The following is a 16,965-nucleotide window of genomic DNA, read 5'->3' as shown; positions in this document are numbered from 1 at the left end:
ATTTTGCAGGTTTTCCTACTTACAAAGCATGTAGAGGTCTGTAATTTTTATCATAGGTACACTTCAACTGTGAGAGACAGAATATAAAACAAAAATCCAGAAAATCACATTGTATGATTTTTAAGTAATTCATTTGCATTTTATTGCATGACATAAGTATTTGATCACCTACCAACCAGTAAGAATTCCAGCTCTCACAGACCTGTTAGTTTTTCTTTAAGAAGCCCTCCTGTTCTCCACTCATTACCTGTATTAACTGCACCTGTTTGAACTTGTTACCTGTATAAAAGACACTGTCCACACACTCAATCAAACAGACTCTAACCTCTCCACAATGGCCAATACCAGAGAGCTATGTAAGGACATCAGGGATAAAATTGTAGACCTGCACAAGGCTGGGATGGGCTACAGGACAATAGGCAAGCAGCTTGGTGAGAAGGCAACAACTGTTGGCGCAATTATTAGAAAATGGAAGAAGTTCAAGATGACGGTCAATCACCCTCGGTCTTGGGCTCCATGCAAGATCTCACCTCGTGGGGCATCAATGATCATGAGGAAGGTGAGGGATCAGCCCAGAACTACACGGCAGGACCTGGTCAATGACCTGAAGAGAGCTGGGACCACAGTCTCAAAGAAAATCATTAGTAACACACTACGCCGTCATGGATTAAACTCCTGCAGCGCACGCAAGGTCCCCCTGCTCAAGCCAGCGCATGTCCAGACCCGTCTGAAGTTTGCCAATGACCATCTGGATGATCCAGAGGAGGAATGGGAGAAGGTCATGTGGTCTGATGAGACAAAAATAGAGCTTTTTGGTCTAAACTCCACTCGCCGTGTTTGGAGGAAGAAGAAGGATGAGTACAACCCCAAGAACACCATCCCAACCGTGAAGCATGGAGGTGGAAACATCGTTTTTCTGCAAAGGGGACAGGATGACTGCACCGTATTGAGGGGAGGATGGATGGGGCCATGTATCGTGAGATCTTGGCCAACAACCTCCTTCCCTCTGTAAGAGCATTGAAGATGGGTCGTGGCTGGGTCTTCCAGCATGACAACGGCTCGAAACACACAGCCAGGGCAACTAAGGAGTGGCTCCGTAAGAAACATCTCAAGGTCCTGGAGTGGCCTAGCCAGTCTCCAGACCTGAACCCAATAGAAAATCTTTGGAGGGAGCTGAAAGTCCGTATTGCCCAGCGATAGCCCCGAAACCTGAAGGATCTGGAGAAGGTCTGTATGGAGGAATGGGCCAAAATCCCTGCTGCAGTGTGTGCAAACCTGGTCAAGAACTACAGGAAACGTATGATCTCTTTACCAAATATTAAGTTCTGCTTTTCTGATGTATCAAATACTTATGTCATGCAATAAAATGCAAATGAATTACTTAAAAATCATACAATGTGATTTTCTGGATTTTTTTTAGATTCCGTCTCTCACAGTTGAAGTGTACCTATGATAAAAATTACAGACCTCTACATGCTTTGTAAGTAGGAAAACCTGCAAAATCGGCAGTGTATCAAATACTTGTTCTCCCCACTGTATGTATAGAGTACAGGGAACATAGGGTTGAATATATTATTATAGACCTGCTAGATCTACTGTCTCGTTTTTATTATGACAGACCAGCTAGATCTACTGTCTATTTTATATTATGACATTTCAGCTAGATCTACTGTCTCTATGATATTATGACAGACCAGCTAGATCTACTGTCTTTATTATATTACAACAGACCAGCTGTATCTACTGTCTCCATTTCACTTTGGCCATTGTTGTGAGCCTGCCCTCCCCTCAACACTACTAAAATTTTTAAAAAATCACAAATAATATTTTATATTATTAATTTCAAACAACGGCATTAGCATGAGAAGAACTTACCAGTCCAAAACGATGTCCTCTCCGTTCAAAAAATATTCCTCCATTTGAGAATCGCTAAATAAAATCGTGTGTACATCTGTATATCTAGACTCTATACTGATTGATATATAAACAGCTGAAGACGTGCTTTACCAAAACAACGCTGTGCGGAACATGCATTGCTCCTTCCGGTATGAATCTTCAATGGCGAAGGACCCTCTTTACGCCAGAGTTTACTACATGGGTTGGTCTTCCAACACATAAACATTACATATTGCCGTTTACCTCAGCTCATTGGCTATCTACCCAGCTAGATTTCAAGACGATCAGTGGTCATTGGGTTAAAATACAGTCAATCAACGAAACAGCGGTCATATCATTGGTGCACAATGATGTCATTACTTGTTGTCTCAATTCGGTTTCTTTCAGTCAATACGTCCCGCGAAATGACCCATCAGGTTTGATTGTGTTACAAACAAACCAGTTGATTGCAATGAAATCAAACATGACTGGAAAAGTCACGTTTAGTGTGTGTATTTACATCGAATGTGTCATCAAAAATGGAATGAGACGGAATTCACGACACAAGCGGTTCACAAAATGTTTCGTGTTAGGCTGTAAAAATGGATTTTATCAAACAAAAGACCATTCATTGTGTAACAATGAGCTTTGGGATTGCAAACAGAGGAAGATCGTCAAAGGTAAACAATTTATTTTATTGCAGTTTGTGATTTTGTTACGCCTGTGCTGGTTGAAATAGTTGTTTTTTATGGGGCTCTATCCTCAGATAATCGCATCATATTCTTTCGCAGTAAATCCTTTTTTAAATCTGACAACGCAGTTGGATTAGCAAGATTCTAGGCTTTCGATACATGTGAGACACTTGTATTTTCATGAATGTTTAATATGACTATTTATGTAGCGATCACCGTATGTTGTCGAATTTCATCCCGCTAACGGGTTCGGTGCGCAGAGGTTAAACATTATCCACTACCTTTAGCCACCGTCAGTGAAACCCACATATATTTATAATTGTCACTTTAGTGTAAGTTTCCTTTCATTTTGTATAATTGCATTACATAATTAGTTAACCTTTCTTTCTTCTGCCACATTCGTGTGGTTGTTCCTGAGGATCGCTAGCAATAGTGGATCATATTAGGCTAACGTATTACAACTTGTGAAATAATTTGGGACTTGTAGCCTATTTGAATCATTATGGAACACAGACCATACTTACCTGGCGCACAGTTCACAGCGACTGGACTGTCGTCATCAAAGTTCCATGATTAGTGAGGATTGTTAGGGTAGATTTGAAGGACTACTGTTCAATCCCTGTTGTCCACTTTTCTCTCCTTCCAATATTTCATGGATTGAACAATTGAATATGGCAGCTTTTCAGGATCAACATTTTTGATTCTCCAATATAATTTGTTTATAACGGCTCTCCAGACCTGTTTTTTTATTATCCAGAAATACTTTCCTAACCCTAAATAATATACAAGATCAGAGTATTTTTTTATCTACCAATATGTGTTTTAAAGAAGATGAATATGTGTGTATTTAGGCCTACATGGCTTTTTGTCATTGATCCCTAATATTCGGAACTGTTCTATCTATTTATTCTAGTAAATCAGTCAAGAACATTAAAATGAAAGGTACACCAAATTTAAAGTGATGGCTTTAGATTATTGTACTGAAAAGCCTATTGAATGAAAACGCCACAAGAAAATCTGTTGGCCTCGCAAGTGGGAGCGTTTTCAGGTTTAATTAAATGTAATCAGCGCGTGCAAGGGAACCACGCCTACAAAGCCCGTTATGCATCTGCATAAGGTAAGTCGTGCATAAAAAAGGCGCAGATTTCCTAAGTCTGAATCGGGCCATAACAGACTCTCATTCAGTGATGCAGACTTACAAGTCGACATGCATCCACATTACTGTGAGAACAACAACAACATGAAGCGTTCCCTAACACACCACCACCTCATCAGTCAGAACACGTCTCATAATTCACCTCTTCATCCAGCTACTAGCCTGTTTATTCCACCGCATGTATTTGGTGTTCAGTAACATTTTGCCGTCTCTCACATCCCACAAGGTAAAAAAATGGACCACCACCGTGACTTGAAAGCCATCTAACTTCTCTCTCCATCTGAATTTACTCTACATGAAAGTCTTAACTGTTCCCACACATTCCCTCTCAAAGCTCCTCCATCATGTCTGAACAGGGTGATCAGTAAATAAAGTAAAATGCCCCTGTCCCTCTGTGCACCCTGTGTATGGGCCCTGATGGCACAGACCTGGGGACTAGGAAAAGGGCACTCCCAACAACAGAGTGCTACGGTCGGTGGAGAGAGGAGAGGGATGAGGGGTAGAGAGAGAGAGGCCACCCTCCCAGTATGGAAGGTGATTGTACCTCCTTGTGAAAGTAGCTCTGAAACGCTCTGAAACAAAAGCAGCTTTGAGAGCACGCCCACTCAGCAAAGGAGATTAGGTGGTGGCGAGTGCCTGCTCCCCCCCCCCCCCCCCGGAAAGGCTTTGGTTACAGTGTAATGGCACGTGGCAAAGGCCTTGATATTTATCATGTGCGTCAGGTGCTCTCGCTTGATTTCCTGTTCTTTTAAGCACCCCCCAGCACCAAATCCCTCTGCTCAAACACTACACCACCCTCCCTCCCCTCTCCCTCCCCCCACTTTCTCCTTTTTACAAATACAAAGAACATATTGTAACTGCCAATGTTAAACTGTATCCATTTATCTTGGCAGGGGTCGGCCGGCTCTGTGAATCTGAGCTGTACTCCTTTGGCTTCCAGTTGGTCGTAGTTACTGCTTGGTTGGTCCTTTGATTGATTGGTTGGTTGGTTAGTGAATTGGATCTGTGAACACACACATTTGTTTAGGATCCTTTCTCTCCTGCACTGGACTCAAATAAACACACAAAACATGCAGATGCATTGCTCAAGTCAAAATACAACCCTTGACACAAGTCTTCTGAATCTCACACACACGTACAGTACACACACACTTTACCCAGATTGTACCAGCTTTTTAACAAAACACAACACACTATCAACATACACACACACATGCACACACTTCAAATATACAAGTGATGAGATATGAGTATCTGAAAAATCTCATGACAAACAATCTCCCAGTCAACACACAGAAAGGAGGAAGAACTAACTCCAAGCCAGACAAACGCTGGGCTAGGTCTGCTTTGATGTGAATCTGTCTGTTCTCCCTCCCTCCTCCCTCCATCACCCCCTCCTCCCTCTGTCTCCTCAGGCCCTTTCTGTCCTATGCTCCGAGAGAGAAGCAGACATCAGAAAACAGCCCGTCCTCTCTCTCTCTCTCTCTCTCTCTCTCTCTCTCTCTCTCTCTCTCTCTCTCTCTCTCTCTCTGTGTGTATGCTGAGGGAGAAGGCAGATGTCTAGGAGGTAATATGGTACACTAGATCCCATAGGTTATCTGAGGCTTCATATGTGCTCGGCCTCTCTCCTCGCTCCATTGCTCTTCTCAAGGCCCAACCCTGGGAGGCTGGGAGGCTGGGAGGTGGGAGGCGGGGAGATGGGGGAGGTAAGGCTTGGTCAGGGGCTGTGGTCGGGGAAACTGCACACAATGAGGAGGCAGCTAGGGCAGTGTAGGCCTGGGCAGAAGCTCCCTCAGGGCCGTGCCGAGCTTACCTGACCTGACCTTGTGTTGTTGTTCTTTACAGGAAGCTCCACTGACATTCCCTCGGCTTCAGACCCAGGGTCGAGATATATATATATATATATATATAGAGAGAGAGAGAGGGAGGAGGGAGGGGGGGGGCACCGGCTGTTGGATGGGGCTGGCTAGGCTGATACGCAGGGGCTCCAGTCAAGGGTCACCAGAGGGAAAATAAATGTCACGTATATCATGATGGGCACTGATTGTGACGTGTGGAAATGTTTTCTTTTGCCCATTGTCTCCCACCATTTTGTCCCTCCTCTCTCCTCGTTGTCAATTGCAATGGAGAGCTACAGCAGTTCAATGATGGGAATCTTGTTTTTGAATGAAGCTGACTCCTATTAGATGCCAAGGAATTCCTGGAGATGGTTGTTTCCCCCTTGCAGTCTTCTCCTCTCTATTTGACTGTCAGAGTCACAGAGAGAGGTTGGACAGTGAGAGAGAGAGAGAAAGAGAGAAAGAGCGAGAGAGAAAGAAATAAATAAAGGAGAGAAAGAAAGAGAAGAGAGTGAAAAAGAAAGGCAGAGAGGGTGAGTGGGAGAGAAAAAGAGAGTGGATATTGTGGTTTCATTCATCTGGTATATATTCAGTGAGTTATCTGCTCACTTAGCCAAGACCCCAATATATATGACACCCTTGTTCCTGTTCAGTCCTGTGTTTTACTCCTGAATAAGAGCCTACTTTATGATTTCACCTAATAACACTGACATAATGTGGCTTTTCAGACACACACATGGCCTTTATTTAGACTCAAATTTAACCATCCTATTAGACGAGGCGGACCAGTCTTTTAGTGTCCAGTCTGTGAGTAGAGAACTGACCTGAGGACGTATGTTAGATGGGCTAATTAACTGTAGCAACAGCTACTATCCTTTTAGACTATTTTTGTCTCTTGTTTATTTTTGTTTACTAGTGTTTAGTAGGGTGGCTAGGGTCACACATGAGAATGATTTGGATAAACTGAGTCCCAAGTCATTGTGACAAGCCTGAGCTCTGGACTGGACTGATTCGCTGTTATTGTTGTTGTTGTTGTCTTCCCAGTGACAAACAAGCACAAACAAACAGAGAAAGGGGTGTTTGGCGTTCAGCACTGTTTAGCGACTGGGTTAGGCTGCCCTGCAGATAATACAGCTGGTCCCAGGGGAGGGCGGAAGGTAAGCTAGGAATGGAAGGGTGTTCCTCTGTTAACAGCCATTGTGTCCTGGTCCCCTGTCTCCAGTCAGTCCCCACCAAGCCCATGTTCCCACCACTGTTATACCCCTGTGAGGAGACACTTTGGGACAGACAGGGATGCAGAGGGAGGGTTGGGCCACGATGTTTCTCAGAACAGTGTTTTACCTACCTCTGCTTAGGCTTGGCGGGGTGGGCTCCCAGTCTAGCTCTGTTGTCCCCCACCTGCACACGTTTAGCCCCGCTTGATTTCAGTTGAACTTTCAACTGAAAATTGTTGTGTTTTTCAGGCTACTGTGTTATCCTAAGGGCCTTGGTGCCCCGCCCTAGAAAAATAAATTGTGCCACATAGAATGAGTGGGATAGGCTGTTTGTGGTCATGTGTTGTTTGGGAGGGTGGGGTGTTGGGGAAAGTTGAGGCTGTCCCTGTATCACCTGTCCCTGTATCATATGTCTTTTGACACAAGGAGGTTGACAGCATCATCATTAGCTGTCCCCCCCTCCATTGATCCGGTGGAGCTAGGGTTGGGGTTATGGTTGTAGTTGAGACTAGGGTTGGGGTTATGGTTGTAGTTGAGACTAGGGTTGGGGTTATAGTTGTAGTTGAGACTAGGGTTGGGGTTATGGTTGTAGTTGAGACTAGGGTTAGGGTTGTGGTTGTAGTTGAGACTAGGGTTAGGGTTATGGTTGTAGTTGAGGCTAGGGTTTTGCTTATGGTTGTAGTTGAGGCTGGGGTTGGGGTTATGGTTGTAGGTGTAGTTGAGACTAAAGTTAGGGTCATGGTTGTATCTGAGACTTGGTTTGGGGTTATGGTTGTAGTTGTAGTTGAGACTAGGGTTAGGGTTGTGGTTGTAGTTGAGACTAGGGTTTGGGTTATGGTTATGATTGTAGTTGGGGTTATGGTTGTAGTTGTAGTTGAGACTAGGGTTAGGGTTATGGTTATGATTGTAGTTGAGGCTAGGGTTGGGGTTATGGTTGTAGTTGAGGCTAGGGTTGGGGATATGGTTGTAGTTGAGGCGAGGGTTAGGGTCATGGTTGTCGTTGAGACTAGGGTTAGGGTTATGGTTGTAGTTGTAGTTGAGACTAGGGTTATGGTTGTAGTTGAGGCTAGGGTTAGGGTCATGGTTGTAGTTGTAGTTGAGTCTAGGGTTATGGTTGTAGTTGAGGTTAGGGTTAGGGTTAGGGTTGTAGTTGTAGTTGAGACTAGGGTTAGAGTTATGGTTGTAGTCGAGACTAGGGTTGGGGTTATGGTTGTAGTTGAGACTAGGGTTAGGGTTATGGTTGTAGTTGAGGCTAGGGTTGGAGTTATGGTTGTAGTTGAGACTAGGGTTGGGGTTATGGTTGTAGTTGAGACTAGGGTTAGAGTTATGGTTGTAGTTGAGACTAGGATTGGGGTTATGGTTGTAGTTGTAGTTGAGTCTAGGGTTATGGTTGTAGTTGAGGTTAGGGTTAGGGTTGTAGTTGTAGTTGAGACTTGGGTTGGGGTTATGGTTATAGTTGAGACTAGGGTTAGGGTTATTGTTGTAGTTGAGACTAGGGTTGGGGTTATGGTTGTAGTTGAGACTAGGGTTAGAGTTATGGTTGTAGTTGAGAGTAGTGTTGGGGTTATGGTTGTAGTTGAGGCGAAGGTTGGGGTTATGGTTGTAGTTGAGACGAGGGTTAGGGTTATGGTTGTAGTTGTAGTTGAGACTAGGGTTAGGGTCTTGGTTGTAGTTGAGACTAGGGTTAGGGTTATGGTTGTAGTTGAGGCTAGGGTTAGGGTTATGGTTGTAGTTGTAGTTGAGTCTAGGGTTATGGTTGTAGTTGAGGTTAGGGTTAGGGTTGTAGTTGTAGTTGAGACTAGGGTTAGGGTTATGGTTGTAGTTGAGGCTAGGGTTGGAGTTATGGTTGTAGTTGAGACTAGGGTTGGGGTTATGGTTGTAGTTGAGACTAGGGTTAGAGTTATGGTTGTAGTTGAGACTTGGGTTGGGGTTATGGTTATAGTTGAGACTAGGGTTGGGGTTATTGTTGTAGTTGAGACTAGGGTTGGGGTTATGGTTGTAGTTGAGACTAGGGTTAGAGTTATGGTTGTAGTTGAGAGTAGTGTTGGGGTTATGGTTGTAGTTGAGGCGAAGGTTGGGGTTATGGTTGTAGTTAAGACGAGGGTTAGGGTTATGGTTGTAGTTGTAGTTGAGACTAGGGTTAGTGTCTTGGTTGTAGTTGAGACTAGGGTTAGGGTTATGGTTGTAGTTGAGGCTAGGGTTAGGGTTATGGTTGTAGTTGTAGTTGAGACTAGGGTTAGGGTCATGGTTGTAGTTGAGACTAGGGTTAGAGTTATGGTTGTAGTTGAGACTAGGGTTATGGTTGTAGTTGAGACTAGGGTTCGGGTTATGGTTGTAGTTGAGACTAGGGTTAGGGTTATGGCTGTAGTTGAGACTATGGTTAGGGTTATGGTTGTAGTTGTAGTTGAGTCTAGGGTTAGGGTTATTGTTGTAGTTGTAGTTGAGACTAGGGTTAGGGTTATGGTTGTAGTTGAGGCTAGGGTTAGGGTTATGGTTGTAGTTGTAGTTGAAACTAGGGTTGGGGTTATGGTTGTAGTTGTAGTTGAGACTAGGGTTAGGGTTATGGTTCGAGTTGAGGCTAGGGTTAGAGTTATGGTTGTAGTTGTAGTTGAGACTAGGGTTAGAGTTATGGTTGTAGTTGAGACTAGGGTTAGAGTTATGGTTGTAGTTGAGACTAGGGTTGGGGTTATGGTTGTAGTTGAGACTAGGGTTGGGGTCATGGTTGTAGTTGAGACTAGGGTTAGGTTGTAGTTGAGACTAGGGTTATGGTTATGGTTGTAGTTGAGGCTAGAGTTGGGGTTATGGTTGTAGTTGAGTCTAGGGTTGGGTTCATGGTTGTAGTTGAGACTAGGGTTATGGTTATGGTTGTAGTTGAGACTAGGGTTGGGGTAATGGTTTTAGTTGAGACTTGGGTTAGAGTTATGTTTGTAGTTGAGACTAGGGTTGGGGTTATGATTGTAGTTGAGACTAGGGTTATGGTTATGGTTGTAGTTGAGACTAGGGTTAGAGTTATGGTTGTAGTTGAGACTAGGGTTGGGGTTATGGTTGTAGTTGAAACTAGGGTTAGAGTTTTGGTTGTAGTTGAGACTAGGGTAATGTTAAACCAGGATGGGTACATGAAGCTAGGGTTAGAGCCCTGTAAAAGGAGGAAAAACACTGTAATGAGAAAGGCTTGTCCCTAAACCTAACCTTAACCCTAACTCCAACCCTAACCTTGTTCAGAGCTCTTACCTTAACCCTAACCCTTACCTTGTTCAAGATTCTAACCCTGTTCAGAGCTCTTACCTTAGCCCTAACCCTAACCTTGTTCAAGATTCTAACCCTGTTCAGAGCTCTTACCTGGGGTTATGGTTGTAGTTGAGACTAGGGTTAGGGTTATGGTTGTAGTTGAGGCTAGGGTTGGAGTTATGGTTGTAGTTGAGACTAGGGTTGGGGTTATGGTTGTAGTTGAGACTAGGGTTAGAGTTATGGTTGTAGTTGAGACTAGGATTGGGGTTATGGTTGTAGTTGTAGTTGAGTCTAGGGTTATGGTTGTAGTTGAGGTTAGGGTTAGGGTTGTAGTTGTAGTTGAGACTTGGGTTGGGGTTATGGTTATAGTTGAGACTAGGGTTAGGGTTATTGTTGTAGTTGAGACTAGGGTTGGGGTTATGGTTGTAGTTGAGACTAGGGTTAGAGTTATGGTTGTAGTTGAGAGTAGTGTTGGGGTTATGGTTGTAGTTGAGGCGAAGGTTGGGGTTATGGTTGTAGTTGAGACGAGGGTTAGGGTTATGGTTGTAGTTGTAGTTGAGACTAGGGTTAGGGTCTTGGTTGTAGTTGAGACTAGGGTTAGGGTTATGGTTGTAGTTGAGGCTAGGGTTAGGGTTATGGTTGTAGTTGTAGTTGAGTCTAGGGTTATGGTTGTAGTTGAGGTTAGGGTTAGGGTTGTAGTTGTAGTTGAGACTAGGGTTAGGGTTATGGTTGTAGTTGAGGCTAGGGTTGGAGTTATGGTTGTAGTTGAGACTAGGGTTGGGGTTATGGTTGTAGTTGAGACTAGGGTTAGAGTTATGGTTGTAGTTGAGACTTGGGTTGGGGTTATGGTTATAGTTGAGACTAGGGTTGGGGTTATTGTTGTAGTTGAGACTAGGGTTGGGGTTATGGTTGTAGTTGAGACTAGGGTTAGAGTTATGGTTGTAGTTGAGAGTAGTGTTGGGGTTATGGTTGTAGTTGAGGCGAAGGTTGGGGTTATGGTTGTAGTTAAGACGAGGGTTAGGGTTATGGTTGTAGTTGTAGTTGAGACTAGGGTTAGTGTCTTGGTTGTAGTTGAGACTAGGGTTAGGGTTATGGTTGTAGTTGAGGCTAGGGTTAGGGTTATGGTTGTAGTTGTAGTTGAGACTAGGGTTAGGGTCATGGTTGTAGTTGAGACTAGGGTTAGAGTTATGGTTGTAGTTGAGACTAGGGTTATGGTTGTAGTTGAGACTAGGGTTCGGGTTATGGTTGTAGTTGAGACTAGGGTTAGGGTTATGGCTGTAGTTGAGACTATGGTTAGGGTTATGGTTGTAGTTGTAGTTGAGTCTAGGGTTAGGGTTATTGTTGTAGTTGTAGTTGAGACTAGGGTTAGGGTTATGGTTGTAGTTGAGGCTAGGGTTAGGGTTATGGTTGTAGTTGTAGTTGAAACTAGGGTTGGGGTTATGGTTGTAGTTGTAGTTGAGACTAGGGTTAGGGTTATGGTTCGAGTTGAGGCTAGGGTTAGAGTTATGGTTGTAGTTGTAGTTGAGACTAGGGTTAGAGTTATGGTTGTAGTTGAGACTAGGGTTAGAGTTATGGTTGTAGTTGAGACTAGGGTTGGGGTTATGGTTGTAGTTGAGACTAGGGTTAGGGTTATGGTTGTAGTTGAGACTAGGGTTGGGGTCATGGTTGTAGTTGAGACTAGGGTTAGGTTGTAGTTGAGACTAGGGTTATGGTTATGGTTGTAGTTGAGGCTAGAGTTGGGGTTATGGTTGTAGTTGAGTCTAGGGTTGGGTTCATGGTTGTAGTTGAGACTAGGGTTATGGTTATGGTTGTAGTTGAGACTAGGGTTGGGGTAATGGTTTTAGTTGAGACTTGGGTTAGAGTTATGTTTGTAGTTGAGACTAGGGTTGGGGTTATGATTGTAGTTGAGACTAGGGTTATGGTTATGGTTGTAGTTGAGACTAGGGTTAGAGTTATGGTTGTAGTTGAGACTAGGGTTGGGGTTATGGTTGTAGTTGAAACTAGGGTTAGAGTTTTGGTTGTAGTTGAGACTAGGGTAATGTTAAACCAGGATGGGTACATGAAGCTAGGGTTAGAGCCCTGTAAAAGGAGGAAAAACACTGTAATGAGAAAGGCTTGTCCCTAAACCTAACCTTAACCCTAACTCCAACCCTAACCTTGTTCAGAGCTCTTACCTTAACCCTAACCCTTACCTTGTTCAAGATTCTAACCCTGTTCAGAGCTCTTACCTTAGCCCTAACCCTAACCTTGTTCAAGATTCTAACCCTGTTCAGAGCTCTTACCTTAGCCCTAACCCTAACCTTGTTCAAGATTCTAACCCTGTTCAGAGCTCTTACCTTAGCCCTAACCTTAACCTTGTTCAAGATTCTAACCCTGTTCAGCCCAAAGAAATTAAATGGTTTCCTGATCCATGCTAAAAACCACAGGAATGCTGATAAGTAGATTACTGCTGGCATGTTTATTACACTGTTATACACTACTTTGCCAAAAGACACTACACACCTGCTCGTCAAACATCTAATTCCAAAATCATGGGCATTAATATGGAGTTGGTCCCCCTTTGCTGCTATATCAGCCTCCACTCTTCTGGGAAGGCTTTCCACTAGATGATGGGACATTGCTGCGGGGACTTGCATCCATTCAGCCACAAGAGCATTAGTGAGTTCGGGCACTGATGTTGGTCGATTAGGCCTAGCTCGCAGTCGGCGTTCCAATTCATCCCAAAGGTGTTCGGTGGGGTTGAGGTCATGGCTCTGAGCAGGCCAGTCAAGTTCTTCCACACCGATCTTGACAAACCATTTCTGTATGGACCTCACTTTGTGCACAGGGGCGTTGTCAAACTGAAACAGGAAAGAGCCTTCCCCAAACTGTCCCCAAACTGTTGCCACAAAGTTGGAAGCACAGAATCGTCTAGAATGTCATTGTATGCTGTAGCATTAATATTTCCCTCCACTGGAACTAAGGGGCCTAGCCCAAAACATGAAAAACAGCCCCAAACCATTATTCCTCCTCCACCAAACTTTGCAGTTGGCACTATGCATTGGGGCAGGTAGCGTTCTGCTGGCATCCACCAAACACAGATTGGTCTGAGATATTGAAGTGAGATTCATCACTCGCCAACGGCAGTGAACTTTACACCACTCCAGACGACGCTTGGCATTGCACTTGTTGATCTTAGGCTTGTGTGCGTCTGCTCGGGCATGGAAACCCATTTCAGGGTCCCGTTGGTAGAGCACGGTGCTTGCAACGCCAGGGTTGAGGGTCCTATTCCCACGGGGGACCAGTATGAAAAGGTAGGCACTCACTACTGTAAGTCGCTCTGGATAAGAGCATCTGCTAAATGACCAAAATGTAAATAATGCTCCCGACGAACAGTTCTTCTGCTGACCTTGCTTCCAGAGGCAGTTGGAACTTGGTAGTGAGTGTTGCAAACGAGGACATATGACAGCACTTGGCAGTCCTGTTCTGTGAGCTTGTGTGGTCTACCACTTTGCGGCTGAGCCATTGTTGCTCCTAGACGTTTCCACTTCATAATAACAGCACTTACAGTTGACCGGGTCAGCTCTAGCGGGGCAGAAATTTGACGATTTGACATGTTGGAAAGGTGTCATCCTATGACGGTGCCACGTTGAAAGTCACTGAGCTCTTTACTAAGGCCATTCTATTGCCAATGTTTGTCTACGGAGATTGCATGGCAGTGTGCTCTATTCACCTGTTAGCAACGGGTGTGGCTGAAATAGCCGAATCCACTCATTTGAAGGGGTGTCCACATACTTTTGTATATATAGTGTATGTTCCTCCCCCTGACCAGGCAGCGAGTACTCCGTTTTCTTAAAACAGCTATTTATGTCATGAAAAACCTTGTAGTCTAATCCAGGGCTTGTTCTAACTATGAGTCTATGATACCTGTGAGTCATTGGTATGGAGTGATCTTATTTGATGTAATTGAATAGGCTTCATCCATGGTTTCATATCTCAAGAACAATGACTGATGCTCAATGTCCTGTTGTACTGTAAAATTGTCATGGCCACTCTCACTAAAAGAGGGAGGAGCCCAATCCTCAACACACAAACATACCAGTGGATTCTGCGATGTGAATGTCAGACAAAATACTGCAGTTCCTCAGTATCAGTTATGACTGGAATGAACGTTGGCAAATGTCTGTCTGTCTGTCTGTCTGTCTGTCTGTCTGTCTGTCTGTCTGTCTGTCTGTCTGTCTGTCTGTCTGCCTGCCTGCCTGTCTGCCTGTCTGCCTGCCTGCCTGCCTGTCTGCCTGTCTGTTGTGTGAGATGCCATGGGTCTTTCATGAACTATGATGTACACATAACCTCTCCAACTTTATCGGAATCCATTACCATTACCACTTATCTCAATGATTATTACATTTACAAATCAGGTTAACAAGATAAGTTAAGCCAAAGATAATTAATTCCTGAAAGTATAACTACATAACTTCAATGTCAAGGCAGAGGGCAGGACGATAACTATTTGATGTTTAGAAAGGTGTGTGCGCGCAAGCGTGTGTGTCTGTGTGTCGGCAGACAGCCTGGCTTGTTTACCTTTGCCATACAGGGCGTGTGCGCTGATCTGTACACACAGGGGTTAGAAATACTAAGGAGGTTCCCTGCTTGAGATGCCTTTGTCTGTTGGGTGACAGACACACCTGTGTTTACAGTTGAGTCCCTGGTGTGCGTGTGCATGCGTTTGTGCGTGTGCATGCGTTTGTGTGTGCACATGCGTTCATGTGTTTGCGTGCGTGTGTGTGCATGCATTTGTGCGTGTGCATGCATGTGTGTGTGTATGCATGCGTTCGTGCTTGTGCAAGCGTGTGTGCATGCGTTCATGTGTGTGCATGTGTGTGTGCATGCGTTCGTGCGTGTGCATGCGTGTGTGTGTGCATGCGTTCGTGCGTGTGCATGCGTGTGTGTGTGTGTGTGTGTGCATGTGTGTGTGTGTGTATGCGTGTGTTCTTAAAGCCCTCCCTCCTACTCCTGAATCATTGCGCCGGGCTAGCTGCTTTAATGAGTGGCTTCTGCAGGTATACCATGACAGACAGACAAACATGTTATTATACACTAGAGGTCTGTCATTGGGATGGGGCCATATTATAATAATAATAATAATAATAATACATTTTATTTTAAGCGCTTTTCACCAAACCCAAAGTCACATAAGTATATAAAAGAATAAGGACAGACTAATCAGGAAGTGAACTAGAGGGAGGATAAAAGTTAAGATGACAAATAATCCGGATAAGCCTGTGTGAAGAGGTGTATCTTTAGTGTGGACTTGAAAATGTGTATTCGGTATTGGAGGCCTGGCAGACAAAAGAAAGGCTGAAACTCAGTGACACTGCTCAAATGCTTCACCCATTTAAATGTCCTCACTGACTGACTTTAGTCTTGCACATATAATTACTACAGCAGTATATCTCTACAGTCACGAATGTATATAACATGTTTCAAGTTTCAAGTTGTACTAGTCGTATGTACAGGAGACACATGGTATAGACCGTCCGATGAAATGCTTACTTGCAGGTTCCTTCTCGACAATGCAACAACAATAAGAAATAGTAAAAAATAAGAATAGGAACATAAAGTAAATGGCTCAGTAGAATAGACATTTTAACATGGTCCTCCCTGTTGTTTGTGAAATGTCCTCACTATAGTCACCCATCTATAACCTAAAACATGTACCTTTGTTTGCTGTGTGTTGTATAAATAGATGGACCAGATGAGCCATAAGATGGAGGCGGTGCTGAAGATCTTGGTGGACCAGTACAAACCCAAGGCAGAGCTGCTCCAGAGGGCCCCAGCCCCTCCACTCCCAGCCCCCTACAGTTCTCGCATCAGCATCATGAGGCGTCAGAACATGGGCGTCAGCTTGGACGAGGGACGGTGATGTCACAGTGGGCAGAAAGGCGCCAGGGATGGAACCACCAGGGACTAGTATGACCAACCGTGAGATATCAGTTGCAATGAGAAGATCAATCATTTTTAAATTCATTGTCAGCTGCTTGACCAGGAGGGCACAGACTCCAATAAAGAAAAGGGTGCACTCTTTTTACCTTATTAAAAAGATGGTGTCATTTGGCTACTTTTGCCCTCTGTTTTATAATCCCCAAAACCTTTACATCACTGTCTTTGACCGCTGACCTTAGAGAGAGAACGTGAACAACTCAGCTCCTGCTTCTGTTCTCCTCTGCTGAAGAGGCATGCTTGTCTGAAAGTGAGGGCTATAGAGAACTATGAGAGGGGACATGGCAGCAGTTTACTAACAGCTAGAGATGTACGGTGATGCCGTGCATCCTCCCTCCCCCCATCATGGTGAATGGGCATACGGGGTCCTCTTCTTCAGAAGCTTCTTTCTCCCTCTTTAATATCAGCACTATGAAAACATACCACACTCTTCTTTCTTTTTTTAATTTTACCCCCTTTTCTCCCCAATTTTGTGGTACCCAGGTGTTAGTAGTTACTATCTTGTCTCATCGCTACAACTCCCGTACGGGCTCGGGAGAGACAACCCGGCCCGCCACAGGAGTCGCTAGTGCGTGATGAGACAAGGATATCCCTACCGGCCAAACCCTCCCTAACCCGGATGACGCTGGGCCAATTGTGCGTCGCCCCATGGACCTCCCGGTCGCAGCCGGCTGCGACAGAGCCTGGGCTCAAACCCAGAGTCTCTGGTGGCACAGCTAGTACTGCAATGCAGTGCCCTAGACCACTGCGCCACCCGGGAGGCCCTAAAACATACTAGAGTCTTAGAAAAAAAGGTGCTATCTAGAAGCTTAAAGGGTTCTTCGACTGTGCCCATAGGAGAACCCCTTGAAAAAACATTTTTGGTTCTAAGTAGAACCCTTTTAGTTCCAGGTAGAACCAAAAAGGGTTCTCCTATGGGGACAGCCGAAGAATGCTTTTGGAACATTTTTTTCCAAGAGTGTACTGAAACTTCCACAGCATAC

At 44.5% G+C, this 16,965-nt stretch overlaps 1 protein-coding gene across 1 annotated transcript in view; it reads left to right on the top strand.

The window, feature by feature from the left end:
- The window catches only part of LOC110522744 (potassium voltage-gated channel subfamily KQT member 1-like), a 276,958-nt gene extending 260,462 nt beyond the window's left edge, over nucleotides 1-16,496 (top strand). The window contains exon 19 of the mRNA XM_036969009.1: nucleotides 15,729-16,496. Coding sequence (XP_036824904.1) covers nucleotides 15,729-15,905 — 177 coding nt within the window. The 3' untranslated portion in view covers nucleotides 15,906-16,496. The remainder of the gene's footprint in view (nucleotides 1-15,728) is intronic.
- The last annotated feature ends 469 nt before the right edge of the window (nucleotides 16,497-16,965 follow it).

Source organism: Oncorhynchus mykiss, chromosome 30, assembly GCF_013265735.2.
Source record: "Oncorhynchus mykiss isolate Arlee chromosome 30, USDA_OmykA_1.1, whole genome shotgun sequence".
In the NCBI taxonomy this organism is placed as follows: Eukaryota; Metazoa; Chordata; class Actinopteri; order Salmoniformes; family Salmonidae; genus Oncorhynchus; species Oncorhynchus mykiss.
This window is presented reverse-complemented; position numbering and strand designations above follow the sequence as displayed.